Source organism: Ursus arctos, unplaced genomic scaffold (assembly GCF_023065955.2).
Source record: "Ursus arctos isolate Adak ecotype North America unplaced genomic scaffold, UrsArc2.0 scaffold_4, whole genome shotgun sequence".
NCBI classification, from domain to species: domain Eukaryota; kingdom Metazoa; phylum Chordata; class Mammalia; order Carnivora; family Ursidae; genus Ursus; species Ursus arctos.
The window spans coordinates 39224188-39239479 of NW_026623056.1; the positions used below are offsets into that span (position 1 = coordinate 39224188).

A 15292-nucleotide genomic window follows, 5' to 3' on the forward strand; every position below is an offset into this window, starting at 1 on the left:
TATTCCATATCCTGTGGGTAAGACCAAAGCCTTTTCCTGTGCGTCTCTGCAGTGCCCCCTGAGGTGACCCTGTTTCGAGGCAGCAATGGAAGTATCGTGTGCAGGGCAGCTGCAGGGAAGCCAGCTGCCCAGATCTCCTGGTCCCCACTGGGAGACTGTCACACTGTGGAACAACAGTTGGGCAATGGCGCCGTGACCGTCCAGAGCACATGCCAGTGGGAGGATGGCCAGGTGTCTAATGTGTCCTGCTCTGTCTCCCATGTGACTGGCAACAAGAGTTTGTCCTTAGACTTGAATCAAGGTAATTACCTGTTTCTGTTTTTGTTTTTTGAGTACTGAACTTGATGCTCAACATTTTATTCCATAGATTATGAGTAACCAAGAACAAAGTAAGGAAGCTTGTGCTACCAATTTGAAAACATTCTCTAAAACTTAGCTGGGTAATACTTTAATATGCTAGGGAATTAATTCCTATTCCTTTATCAAATAGAAGGAATAAACTTAATAACTTCTTACCAGTACATTCTCTAAATATCTTGTATTCTGGAAGACACAAAAATTTTGTTAACTTTTACCTTGAGATTAATAGTCATATAAAATAACAATACTTTTATATAATAGAACAAAGCTGATTCAGTAGATAGACAAGAGCAATAATTATGTAGCAGTCACCTCTTTTTGTTACTCCGAGTAAGAGACAAGTTTCCTTCCTCTCTCCCTTATCATCTGAAACCTATATATCAATTCATTTGCCAAAGATTTATTGAATGTTATAATGTGTTTGTTGCTGTCATGTAAAGATGAAAAGACAAGGTCCATGTCTTCATATCATTGCAGGCAGTATAACCTGGTGGTTAGAAGCAAAGTCTTTGGAATAATATGGCTTCTCCTTCACCAGCTGTGTGACTTGGAACAATATTTAATTTCTCTGTCTCATGGCTTTTTTAAAAAATTGAGATATAATTGACATATAATACTAAATTAGTTTCAGGTGTACAATATAATGATTTGATATTTGTATATATTGAAAAAGGATCACTACAATTAGTTTAATGTCTCATGGCTTCTTCATTTGTTAATGGGATGTTAGAACCCACCCCACAGACGTTATCATGATAATTAAAAGAATAACATATTTACTTAGCCTAGTGGCCATCACATAGTTGGTATTCAATAAACTTTAGCTACTATATTTACTATACTAACAAATGTTACCTTTTATATTAATAAATATTAGCTATTATGTTGATCATATTAATACATATGAGCTATTACATTCATTATTACATTATTAAGATCATCATATCCTATTAATTATTCTTCATAACATCTCTTACAGTAAATTTTTTTTGCAACAGCTTTATTGAAATCTGATTTATATGCCATACAATTCACCCATTTAAAGTGTAGCCCTTAGTGGTCTTTGGGACATTCGGAGTTGTGCAACCATCACCACAATCAATTTTAGAACATATTCAGCACTCCACAAAGAGACCTCTATCCTTTAGTTATCACTCTCTAATCCCAGAATTCCTCCAGCTTTAGGTAGCCACTAATCTACTTTCTGTATATAGATTTTCCTACTTTGGACATTTCACATAAATGGAACCGTATAATATGTGCCTTTTGTTACTCCCTTCTTTCACTTGGGGTAATAACTTCAAGCATCATCCATGCTGTAGCATGTACTAATACATTCACTTCTAGGCGTTATTTTCCATTATCAATCTCCCACCAACTCTAGGCTCTTATTTTATACTTCTTGTCTTTAGACATATGCATTTATCTGCAGTCCCACTTGACTTTCCCTTCCATAGACCAAATATTCAACCTATACTCTATACTTGTTTTTCCCTTCCCATGTCCCGAGGCTTTGCTTCAGTAACTACCCTTGCTCTCTCCACGTCTTTTTTATTCCACAAATCCTTCCCCTAAGGCCGATTATATGAACACGACTCTTCCTTCTGAGCATAAAAGTAGAGGCTATGACTTCTTTAAACTCTTAGCTCTTGCCTTTCACTCATCCAAGATTTTTTAAAAAGAAGAATCTATATTCATTGTCTCTTCGATGTCACCTCACATCTACTCCTTAACTCTCTTGCATCTTTCCGCACAGGAAGCGTTCTAATGAAAAGCTGAAGATCTCTCAAATGCCAAACAAAATACAAAATTTTAATTTGTAGTTACTAATTATCTTCTTTGTGGTATTTGGTACGGTTTTTCCTCTTTTCTCACCTATTTTCCTCCCATAATCATTTAGTTCTCTTCTCAACCTTCAGTAAACTTAGTCTTCTTAATAGTTTTCCGTCTATTCATTCCATGAAGGAAGGCATTTCTCTGAGTTTCATAATTGACTGTTTTCTTTTCACCTTGACCCCTATTCCTTGAAGGATCTCATCCATACATATGGCTCCAACCACCGCCTAATGCTTGACCCTCAAATCTGTATTTTTAGCCCAGATTTCTCTCCTTGGCTATGCCATGATCAAAACCAATTTCCAACTGAATGGCTTCACATGCACATGAATCATCAAGGGCACCTCAACTTGCATATTCCTAAAAAGGAATTCCTCTTCTCTACCCCTTCAAATCTCCATACTTATATTTTGTCTTGATAAATGACTCAAGCCAGAAAATTAAAGCTATCCTACAATATCACTCTTTCTTATTTCCCATATTCAAAATCAGTCACTATGTTCTGTTGATTTTATCTTAATTTTTTCCCTTAAATCTAGACCTTTATCTTTCCTTTGCATTAGTTGAGCACATGGTCATCTCTCACCAGAATTATTGCAATTTTCTTGTAACAGGTCTTCTGGCTCCTAACTTACTTCCTTCCAATTTATCACCTACACTGTTACCGTAGTGACTTTTCTAAAATGAAAAATACACCCCTCCCTACTTAAATGCCCCCAGTCACTTCTCTGTGTCCCTTGGAGATCTAAACCCCTTTAATCTGCCACTCTCCTTAGTCTCATGTCTTGCTGATCTTCAGCCTGTACCCCATGCATGTGGGCCTCTTTGGGCTCCTCAAAAGTGTTATTCTTTCTTTCTTTTTTTTTTTTTTTAAGAATAGGGATTTTATTTACTTCTTTTTTTTTTTAAATTTTATTTATTTAAGTGACAGAGAGATAGCCAGCGAGAGAGGGAACACAGCAGGGGAGTGGGAGAGGAAGAAGCAAGCTCCCAGCGGAGGAGCCCGATGCGGGACTCGATCCCGGAACACCGGGATCACGCCCTGGGCCGAAGGCAGACGCTTAACGACTGCGCTACCCAGGCGCCCCAAAAGTGTTATTCTTTCTTATTCTTCTGTACATGCAATTGTACATTGTACATGCAATTTCCACCTCTCTACAATTTACTTCTTTCCTCATACTCTCTTATTCCATTTGCTCAATTCCTATTGAATTTTTTAAAAAGATTTATTTATTTATTTGAGATAGAGAGAGAGCTAGAACGAGTAAGGTTGGGGGGAAAGGCAGAGGGAGAGAGAGAATCCCTGCTGAGCACAGAGCCTGCTGCAGGGCTAGATCTCATGACCCTGAGATCAGAACCTGAGCTGAAATCAAGAGTTGCACGCTTAACTGACAGCCACCCATGCATCCCTCCTATTGAAGTTTTAAGGCTTAGAAACTGGGATAATTTTCTTTCACCCTGCAGTTTGGTTAGCTGTTCCTACTCTGTGCTCATGTAATGCCTCACATATGCCTCTGAGTTCTTTATAGTCCTGTAATTGACTGTAACTTCTCTGACTCCCAGTGCGAGGTAAACTCCTTGAGAGTAAGAACCATAGTCCTCATTTGTATATCCAGGGCCTGACACAGTGCCTGACATACACAAAAAGCTACAGAACTAGGTTCAGATCATCAGATCATCACAGACTTCATCTCTATGTACCCCACTCTATGCTTTATCACATTTGATTTAAGTTAATGGGTTCTTCAAATTTTTGTTCAAATTGTTTCTTTCCCTTGGGAAGTTCTTCCTTCTTTTCTTAACCTACTTAATCCTGTTATTGGCAAGGCTCAATTCAAATCCCACTTCACCCTAACCTCCCAGTTGGAGTTGATTCAGTTTTCTTATTCCTGAGATGATTTACAATCTGTAATGCTCACTAGCACTGATTGCTCTCTTATAAGCGATCTTTTCATTTGTATGGATCTGATGTCTCCAATTGGATTGTGAGTCTTTTGAGCTCAGGCTGAGACCATGTCTTCTTCTTCCCTGACAGTGCATACGAAGGAGGTCGTCTGACATTCTTCTAGTTTAGTATTTGAGCTGTTTATTGAACAGGATGACATGACTTTTGGGGCCAAAAGTCAGAATAGTACTTAAAGTTTACTCTTGGTTGCCATTTTCATAGCAGAAATAAACTTCAGAATGATAGTCTTACTTAGTCTCATTTTATCTTTTCAACAATTCTTGGGGCCATTTTACAGATGAATAAATGAAAGTAAGACGACATAAAATACCCTACTAAAGGGGTGACAACAACTCAGTGACAAAATTACTTCACTATGTGGAAAATATCAGATGGTGCTCAAAATATGAATACTACCCTAGAACACTAACATTTGCACAGGAAGTTAGACAGCCTATTTCCTTTTTTTTTTCTTATAAAACTGGGAAGTGTTAGCAATGTTTACTTTGCATTTATTCATTTAGAAAATATTGAAAATCTACCATGTTATAAACGCACAGTTCCTAAACTCTGTCATGAAAGAATATCTTAACAGCATTTGAATTGCATCTAGAAGGTGTTTTGATTATGATAGTCGGTGAACTTTTAAGAATATTTTAAAGGCCTCTTTTAAACAACCGACCTACTTTGCTCATTGGAAGAATCCTTGAAATGGCTCTTTACCTCTGCCTGTGTTGCCTGTATTTAAAGGTGTCATAACTCTGGAATTTCCAGCATCAGCTTTACTGATCATTCTCTATGTGAAATTCTCTCTATTCTGGGTTATCCTGGTCATCGTGGGATGCAGCTACTTCCAGAGAATAAATGATTGCAGGTAGGAAATGAAGTCTAAAAATATATAGACTCATTAGAAAGAAAACATCACTGTAAGGCTTTAAGTTTACAATGTCCTGGGAACAGCCTGATGCATTTTTTGGCACATTGTTTGTTCCCCTAGCCCTTGCTTTGATGTATAAGCTTTGTTAACACCTGGGAGCCCAGGAAGAGATGCCTTCAGCACTGGGGGCAAAAGCTTCTGTTTCATTACAGTACTTTCCTGAGAGATAGCTTGTCCTGAGCCACCCTTCAAGAATTCTGTGGGGGAAATGAAGTTCAACTGGTGCTTCTTACGTGTATACTCCCTAGTGTCTATGCCTTGGAAGGTTTGTATTCATTGCACTAATTATATATTTTATGGTTTTTTTTATAGACCATGAATATTGAAAAATCTGGAAGTCAATTTAGATTTGATGAAACATCATGAAGATCAGCCTTTGGGTTCAGCATCTAACTCAGCTGCTCCTATTACTATTTGATACCTTTGTGTTTATGTGAATCACTGTGATAGTTGGCAAATCCTGTTTCAAACTCTTAGCATATGTGTATTTATACACATGCCAAAGCTTGCTGCCTGCCATCATAAATGCCTGGGATGACTCATCTACTTTCCTCTTTGCCTTACTGAGTTCAGATTTGCAAACAAGAAGTAGCCCTGCTTCTCAGCCTAAAGAGGAAGATGGCTCAGCAAATGGCAAATTACAATGCTTTGCAGTTTTTCTACACCCTTTTGGGTTCTTTGGATAGTGCTTTCATACTTGCTTCTTATTTCCTCTGCCCTTTAAAGATGCTAAGTAATGTTGCAATGTCAGAAGTCACTGCAAACACTGCCTTCCGGTTGACCTGTAGCCAACCTCCCATCCCTTTCTTGCTTGCTAGAAATTAATACACGTTTGGCTTGATCATTGAATAAATGGCTAGAAGTCATTTTTAGCAGTACCTTTATTTTTGAAGAAATTATAAGCTGATCCCAAATAAGGAGCTCTTAGAGTTCCTGTGCTGAATGTCACCTCAACTTTTAGAGCTCTACTGTCTCAATTCTCTCTTGTCTGTACTCCAGGTTGGAATGGATTAATGGTGATGAAAACCCAACATCTTCTAGGGCCACTGTAAACTGGAACCCTGTCTTCATTGGTACATATGGTAATCCTGTAGGAAAAAGTATCCTTCAATTTAAAGGAAAAATTTCTTCTGTAAGGTGGCAGGTGATTCAGGCTATTATTTTTAGCAAGGCTCAAAGGAAGAAAATGAATGCATATCACTATCCCAAAGACAATATATAAGTAGGATAGTCTAATTGTTGAAACAAACAACCTCCCAATCTCAGTGTATTCAGACCACAAAAGTTTAATTCTTGCTCACTTCATATCCCAGGGCAGGTTGGTAGATCTAGGACAGGGAACAAGAGCGGTTCTACTCCAAGGTAGCACGTTATCCTATAACTCTGCCCTTCTCAGAGTATTCTCCATTCAGCTGGTAAATGGGAAGGAGAGAGAGAGAGAGAGAGAGAGAGAGAGAGAGAGAGAGAATGAGGGATTTTATGTAGGAGGTTTTTATGAGCCAGGCCTGGAGTAGTAACATGACATCTGCTCATGTTCTATTGGCTATATTTGTCACATGGCCACACTGACTTCTGTGGAAGTTGGGGAATGTAGTGTAGTGGCCTCAGCAGAAATAGAGTCAGGGTTTGGGTACAGATAGCTAGTTTCTGCCTATAGTAAAGGACAGGACAAGTGCTAAGATTAATACCTATTTTATTAGTAACTGAACATGAGCCAAGAAATAAACTAGTAAATAATTTCATATATAACTTACATTGACTCTTTTCTCTCTTTGTTTCTTTATTATAACTCCCTCATGTTTAAAACAGGACATAGAATGGAAAAAGTACCGTAGTTCTGTCACAGGCTCAAAAACACTGTGACACTGATTGCTAGTTGCCTGAGCCAATGCTCATCTTCCCCTTTCTCTTTGTGGTAGAAGATTGTATTCACGACTCCAGATCTTTCTCCCTCCCTCTGTCTATGTAATTTGTCAGTGATTTTTGAGTTGGAAACATAAAGCAAGTGCATGTTTCTCTAACTCATGTAATTTGCTCTAGCCAATCAAACGAGGCAGAAATGGTAGTGTACCAGTTTTGAGCTCACATCTCAAGAAGTCCTGTGTGTTTCTGTTGCCTGTCCATGAGAACATGCCTGGGCTAGTCTGCTGGAGGTTGAGAGCAGAGCTGGGTCATCCTAGTCCCATTCATCACCTCACTGTTGAGGCCAGCCTAGATAATGCAACAGTTAGTAACTCCTAGACAAGGGAGAAGCTCAATCAAGGTTGGAAGAGCTGCCTACCTGACCCTCAGATGATTCTAGACATTTGAGCAATTGTTGCTACAAAGGTTTTGTAATTATTACACAGCATTATTATGGTATTATATCTCTGATACAGTGCTTAATAACATGACTCCCATTTTATTTTGTATGGAGACACACTTAACTAAAAGACATTTCTCAGTTTCCCTTGCAACAAAGTGTGACTACGTGTTAAAATTTTTGCAAATAAGGTGTAAGCATATATCTTGTGTGATATTTTTAGGATATCTCTTTAAAGACAAAGAAGAGATCCTCTTTTGTTTTTCTTCCTTATCTCCTGGACTGCAATACTGGTGTAATGACTGGAGGTCTAGCAGCCAACTTGGGCCATGGATGACATTGAGGATGGAAGTCACTCACTAAGATGACGGAAAAGAAAGACAGAGGATCCTGGGCCGTAATGACCATGGAGTTGCCATACTAAACCCTAGAATACCTATTGTAAAATTCTTTCGTGTGAGAGAAAATATACTATTGTGTTCATGCCACTGTTATTTTGAGTTTTACTCCATACGCAGTTGAACTTAATCCTAGTTAACACAAGTACCTATTTTGCCAGTTTCAAGGTTTGCTGTTAATCTTGCAACACAAGTTATACTCTATTCATGTGCATTTTTCATGTTCTGTTTTCATTCTTCCCATGGAGATTATGAAACAGGTGTAACTTCGGAAGATATTAACCATATGTATAAGAACCAACTCTATGATAGTTCCAGAAGAATTCCTGGTTATGTAAAGCTGAAGGATACTCTGGCCTTGTGATAGAAAAGGGCTTGGGAATCTGGAGATGTGCAAAGATCATCTAATAGTCAGCCAATCCCTACACATGTGAGGACATGTCTGCATTACAGGCTTGGGAAGATAAAGACACTGTTGTAGGCTCTTAGAGAGGATCTGATCAGGAGAAACAGAGGAACTGAAATCTGTGGGGCTTTATTGTGTTAATCCTTTTTTCTGCCATCATTGACATAAAAGGACTCCATTATTCCTGGAAGAGATTTATCTGAATTCATGCTTCTTCACTGCCATGATTTTCTATGTGATGTCAGATTGGAAGAATAAAAAGCTATAGCTACTGTCTCTCAATCTCTTAGCCTTGCATAAAGATAAAAAAACATTTTTTCCCTAAATACATATATGCATACATATATACATGTACAACAAATTAATTGTGGTCCTAAATTGAGGAAAATGGGGAGCAACCTTTAGCAAAACATAGATAGCCACTAGATGGTGCTTCAACTTAATTCTTTTAACATTTGAAGCAAGCTAAAATCTAGCCTCAGGTAGTAATCCTGCATTTTTTTTCCTTTAATTTTCCCATTCAACTGCCTCTACATTGATTAATTCTTTACGTTTTCTTGGGTAATTTTAGGACAATTACAGAAGGAAGAAAACAATTGTTAAAATTAAAAAGAAAAAATGTCTGGTTCCTAAACTTGAATTGCACTACTCCTGCCACTTAATTTTGGTAGAAACATTTAGTTTATCAAACAAGATAAGGATGGATATTAATAGTCTAGTTTCAGGGAAAGAGGAAATATGAGAATCTCTTGGTGGTTAAACCAAGATCAGTATTCACTTATTTCTTAAACGGAGTGTCGAGATCTTCGATCACTAAAGAGCAAATAGCTGCTTGTTAGTGTTACCAGCAGCAGATGGTTTGAGCTACAAATAAAACTCACTGGCCTTCTCTATTGTTGGGTCCAACCCCATTTCTCTTGGCCCATGACTTTTATTTATTTATTTATTTATTTATTTATTTATTTATTTATTTTAAATTTTATTTATTTATTTGACAGAGATAGAGACAGCCAGCGAGAGAGGGAACACAAGCAGGGGGAGTCGGAGAGGAAGAAGCAGGCTCATAGCGGAGGAGCCTGATGTGGGGCTCGATCCCAGATCGCCAGGATCACGCCCTGAGCCGAAGGCAGACGCCCAACCGCTGTGCCACCCAGGCGCCCCTGGCCCATGACTTTTAGAGGCCTATGTGGTATTTTAAAGCTGGAAGGAAGCTACAGATAAGTAGGCCAACTTCCTTGTTTTACAAAAAAGGAAACTAAGACACTCAGAGTTAAGTGTTACTAAGAAGCCAGCTGGAGTGTGGACCTGCCTTGTTTACTGATGAGAGCACTCACAAAGTGGACCTTACAGTTTGTTTTGTTTGGAGAGAGAGTTGGGGTTCAAGAGGGAATTTATGGGAGTCTTCAAAAAGATGACAAAATGAAAAAGTGAAATAACACATGAAATATTTGTGAGATTAATTACTATCTTCAGGGAAGGACTAGATATTATTATTAAAAATTGAGTGTCACCACATGTCAAGGATATCACATTTAAGCTTTTTTTTTTTTTTTAAGATTTATTTATTTATTTGAGAGAGGGGGGAGGGGCAAAGAGAGAGGAAGAGAATCTCCAGCAGACTCCTGGCCAAGCATGAAGCCTGACTCAGGGCTCGATTTCATGACCGAGTCATGAGCTGAAGGCTCATGAGCTGAAATCAAGTGTTGGACACTTAACCAAATGAGCCACCCAGGTGCCCCCACATTTAAGCTTTGAGAATTCAAATGCAATGGAGAGATTTTAAAAATTGCTTCTTTAAATCTTACTTCAGTCCTTTCTACAATTTGGAAGCAGGAGGAGATGGAAGAGGACATTTTGTCTGGTAGGGAAATACACCAACTGTTTAGAGAGGAAAGGTAAAGCTCAGGTCATAGAATGCATTGGGAATACCAAAATAAAGGGAACTAAAATGGTCAGCATAATTTTTTTTTAAAGTGTTATCTCTGGACTCCAATGATGGGAATTTGGGGACCCTTGAGGAATCAGGTAGAAGAAGTAGACTAGGCCTTAGCTACAAAAAGAAAGTTGGGTGGTTGTCAATTCTCCATGACGGGATAGCTAAAGAATTCTCGAATTAAGGATGCCTTTCTGTTAGCATTTCGTTAAAGTCTGTTATATACAACAGCCTTCATGTGATTGATGGTGATTTAGAAATGAAGGAAGAAGGAACCCTACCCACATCCTGGGGAAAACAGTACACAGAAGGCAGCAGTTGGCAGCTCGGGTATGAGAAACCAAGGGTGACCAAGAAACTGGTCTGGGATTTGAAGTTTATAGTAAGAGATAACAAGAAGCCAGCAAAGAAAGGCAGACCATGAAAACCCAGTACTGATGCTGTAATGGAGGTAGGTACACAGTGCCAGAGCGATCAAAGGCAGGAACACGCAATTCTGGGTGAATGTGTGGGTTGAAGGTCAGGAAAAGCTTTGGATGAACTAGGAAGCTTTCAGCTGCAATAAACAGAAAGTAGGGTTCTGATTTAACAACAAAAACATTTATTATCTTACATAAGAAGGCATCCAGAAGGGGCGCCTTGATGGCTCAGTTGGTTAAGCATCTGCCTTCGGCTCAGGTTCTAATCTCAGGGTCCTGGCATTGAGTCCCGTCTCGGGCTCTCTACTCAGCAGGCAGTCCACTTCTTCTCCTCCCTCTGCTCCTTCCCCTCGCTCATGCTCTCTCTCTCTCTCTTGCTCTTTCTTTCTCAAATAAATAAAAACTTTAAAGAAAAAAAAGAAGGCATCCAGAAGTAGAACCAACTTTAAGTCTGGTTGTTTCAATGGCTCTACAACATCTTGAAGGGCCTGGATTTCATCCTCATCTTTGCTCTGCCATTTTCAGTGTTCGCTTCATTCTCAGGCTGGAAGTGAGAAGGCGGTGGCCATCCCAAGGCCATACGGCATGTTCGGAGGAAGAGGGTTGACCATGTATTTCTCAAATCCCATCTTACTTGTGAGGACTGACAGCCCCACATTCGTTTCTTCTCTTGCCTAATTGGCCAAGGCCACGGGACAATTCTTTATCTAATCTCTGGCAGAGACCAAGATGTTCTTTGTGTTGATTAGGACTTCTGTGGAGCTGGGCTAAATAAAGTCAGCACCTTTCACCAGGCACCTATCCTCGTGGGAGAAGAATGAAGAGAGACCTGAATAAAAACTGGAGCTTCAGTGAGGAGAATGCCTGAGAACGCTTAGTGAAGAAGATGGTAACAGTCGAGCTGAGTTCTAAAAGGCACACAGGAATGCTGCAGGTGCACCAGGGCAGGGAAGAAAGGGGAGAGGCAGTATGGGTAAAGACAGGGGACTGTAACAGAGCATGTCTCTTTCCAGGCAATGGAGAAACTATATCGTCCCACACAAGTCCTGCATTTCAGGAAGTCATCTGGGGACACAAGACTGCTATTCTATTGAGAATGCCAGAAGAGTTTTGCAGATCGAGCAAATCTTGACGAATTTATAACATTTTCTGAACAGAATGTCCAAATCTTCTGACTGATTCACCCAACACTGACTTTAAGATCAAATAAGGAGCCAAGAACATTGGCTTACACACAGTGGACAACCAAAGAAAGGCAGGGGAGCTCGACCTAGAGAGGCAGTGGGTTGGCGGGATGATGTCACTCATCTCCGAAGGGCGGGACTCAGTTTCTGAGTAGGGTAAAGCTGGCAGAGTTGAGATGCTTTGCTTTATCCTGGTTTCCTCTAATGAAATACGAAAATAATTCTTGCTCTTAACCCAGCTGAAGAGAAAGTTTTGAGGATAATCTTTACAAACTAATAAATGTCCTTGGGGAAAATGCTATAGAAACACAAAGTCTTATTATTTGTCCCTGCTTTCAAATGTCTTTTATGCACACAAAGAAAAGTAAATTTTAAAAAAAGGCAATGTGTTCTGCCCTAAAACATCTCTCCTACCTAAAACACAGAGACCCCCCCCCCCCAACAGACAACCACAGACATAGATTTCCGTTTCCAGCTGTGCTGTCTACCTTGATGTTCCCACACATTGAGGAGAGAGCCCTGCAGAGGTACGACAATCACAAGAGAGGGAAGAAGTGATCATCTCTGCACAGGTAGGAGGAGGCCACGTGACTGATCAAGGCAATTTAAAAATTAACAAGAGAGAGAGAGAAAAAACATACACATGCTCAAAATCAGAAAAAAAAAAAACAAATTTAAACAAGATACACTACAACAAAAAGATTTGTGAAGTCCCATGAAATGTTAAGACTTTTTGGAGAAATGAATCACTTTCCAAATTGCTGTCATGATTTGCTGTTAATAAGAATGTGCTCCTCTTGGGAAAGTGAAGTTGTTTATGAGATTGATTATTTACTCTTGTGCCTTAACACGAAAACGCTTGAGTACATCACATCCTGTTAGTTTCTCTTTTATCTCATTACCTTTATGAAACTCACTGTCTTTATGAAAAGAGAGAGCAGCAGAGAGCAGGGTGGTTTGTGCTAACATATGAGTTTTACTATGTTTCTTCTACTGAGCAGCTTTCTGGGGTTCCATGGGGGCCACAGAACCCAGAGAGAAAGCAGTTCTCCTCCTTTGTGGGTACTATGAAAACAGGTCACGCTAGTGGAAAGATGCTTTTTCATACTGTTAGCGACCCTTGAAATGAAAACAAGCAGCTCTGTGCACCCAGCTGATGTTCTGTAGGAGATGAGGCCAGGCCAGGTTATGTATTTTGTGTCTTGACTACAACAGTGTACAGTTTATTTACAATTTATACACACCCAATTTAAGGCTTTTAGCCTGAGGACACCGTCTATGACATAACACCTTTCAAAAAAACCTCCCCTACAGATATTCCTATATTCCACATAATGGAAAATCACAACACAACACCATTTACAAGACATTGAAAACCAAGGAGTGGCCCAAGATGTCTGCTCCAAGAAACTACAGTAACTGTCTTGGGACTAGAAAGAAAGATTAAACAATTCGCATTCCAACAAGAAGCATCTGTCTTTTGTCATTCTCCCCAAAGCAACATAAAATGTGCAGAGAAAGGCAGCCATTTCAGCGAGGGCAAAGGAGGTCGGCTGTTTGTAACATTTTCCACCATTCCCTTGCAACTAAAACCCAAATCCCATTACTTTCCAACTGCCTATCAAAGGAGGGTGTTTGCTGATGCAGCCCAAGGAGGCCTAATCACTATCCGTGGCAGCCTCTGTGTCCTGGAGGATGATTAAATGGCAGAGCCTAGGGAGGAGCTGGATGTGAAACCTTATCCCTATGCCAAACTCCTCTCGGGTATTTCAAATTTTTATTTCTTTTTCTTTTTACTTTTTTTCAGATTCCTATCCAAAACATGCTTTCTTTGGCAGCTTCCCCAGAGGACTGTGAAGTCATAGTGCATAAGCTATCCAACTCCTACCTCTGCAGGATGGTAAAACAGACTCAAGACTTGCCAACCGCAGCTGTTCTCAGGCGAGGGCTCTCTCTGGCCGGCGGAAGTCAGCAGATTCAGCACAGGCAGTGCGCATGCGCGCACTGAGGGCCGCAGGGCGTCCATCTTCAGGCTGTTGTCAAGCTTGCGGGAGAGGCCATGTATGCGCTCCCAGTCACTCCAAATCTTTACTTAACATCTCCTAGTCAACAATGTTCTTCTTTTCGTTAATGACTACCTTTCAGGGAGACTATGAATTGTAGAAGTTATCACTTATTCCTTTTTTATAGATAGAAGATTAAGATAGTTCCACCCGACCTTTTCAGTCTGGTCTTCCACTGACTGGACTCCTCTTATTCCTACCTAGACAGCCACTATCCAGCTTTCCCAGAAATTTCTCTCAACCCTTCCTGGCTGCGTTTTCTGCCTGGCTTGTGCTGTTCCCCCTGCGATGAAGACTTTTACCTGTCCCTGCCTTTCAAAAGACCACCGTCTCTTCAATGCTACTGCATCGGCGAAAATTTTCCATGTGCCATGGTCTGAGATAATGTCCCACTGTAGTACTTCTTTTTATAGTACTTTGTGGATTATTAAGACCCTTGGTTTTATAGATATTTGTGTACACGTGCCCAACACTGGATTGTGAGGTACGTAAGGGCAGATGTCAGGTCTCAACTATTATTATATTTTCCAAAGGGCCTAGCAGCGTCTTATATGTAGTGAGTACTCGATAAATGTATGGTGAATTTGAATTTTAAAATTCAAAATAATAAAGACTGATGAAGGTATGATTATTAAAGGGATGAATAAAATGAGAGAAAGTATTTACAACATATGGAAGACAATCTTTATTAGCTTGAGTACATTAGCTCCAACAAATCAAAAGGGAAAGACAAAAAAAATCCCATAGAAATATGGGCAAAGGATATGTATAGCTATTTTTACAAGATAGGAAATATAAATGTCTAATAAACATAATGCACCATATTCAACCTAAGTAGTAAAGGGAAGTGCCAATTACAAAAAAAATCCAAGATGCCATTTTTTGGATGCATCAGATTGGTAAAATCAATAATTTTGATAGTGGTAACTAAGAGTTATGGGGAACAAACAGTTTCTGATGGGAGTAAAAATCACTGTAGCCATTTCAGAGAGCAGTTTGCAGGGATGACTCAATATTTCTGTTTTTCAGGATCTACGCAAAGTACTATTCTTCATGTGCACAAGGAGGTAATATTACAGCATGGTTTGTAATGGGAAACCAATCTTGCTGTCCTTCTGCAGGGATGTCGTGCTAGCCTGTGTAGGAGCTATAAAGAATGAGGTTGCCCCTGCAAAGGGGCCCTCTCTGACTCTGAAACACCACCTTTGTCTCTGCCCTTTTATGCCACTTTCTTTCTCCTCGTATCCATCACTTGGTGTTATATTACTCATGCACATGCATATTCGACTATTATCCTTCTTCTTCTCTAACATGTAAACTGACAAGAATAGATTCTTGGTCTACTTTTCCAGTGCTATACATGCAGCCTCTGGTACATAATAGGGACTCGATAAGTAGTTATTAATGACGAATGTGGGGTTATATGTAGCAGCATGGAAATACCTTCAAGGCATACTGAACGAGAAAAAGTAAGTCACAGAATAATACATCTAGGTTGATATAATTTAT

The 15292-nt window shown here is 39.6% G+C and overlaps 1 protein-coding gene across 1 annotated transcript in view; it reads left to right on the plus strand.

Moving 5' to 3' along the window:
• LOC125281480 (cell surface glycoprotein CD200 receptor 2-like) overlaps positions 1-13728 on the plus strand; it is a 38159-nt gene extending 24431 nt beyond the window's left edge. The window contains exons 4-8 of the mRNA XM_057306668.1: positions 53-301; positions 4892-5015; positions 6078-6168; positions 11080-11172; positions 13528-13728. Coding sequence (XP_057162651.1) covers positions 53-301; positions 4892-5015; positions 6078-6168; positions 11080-11172; positions 13528-13728 — 758 coding nt within the window. The remainder of the gene's footprint in view (positions 1-52; positions 302-4891; positions 5016-6077; positions 6169-11079; positions 11173-13527) is intronic.
• Positions 13729-15292: the final 1564 nt, after the last annotated feature.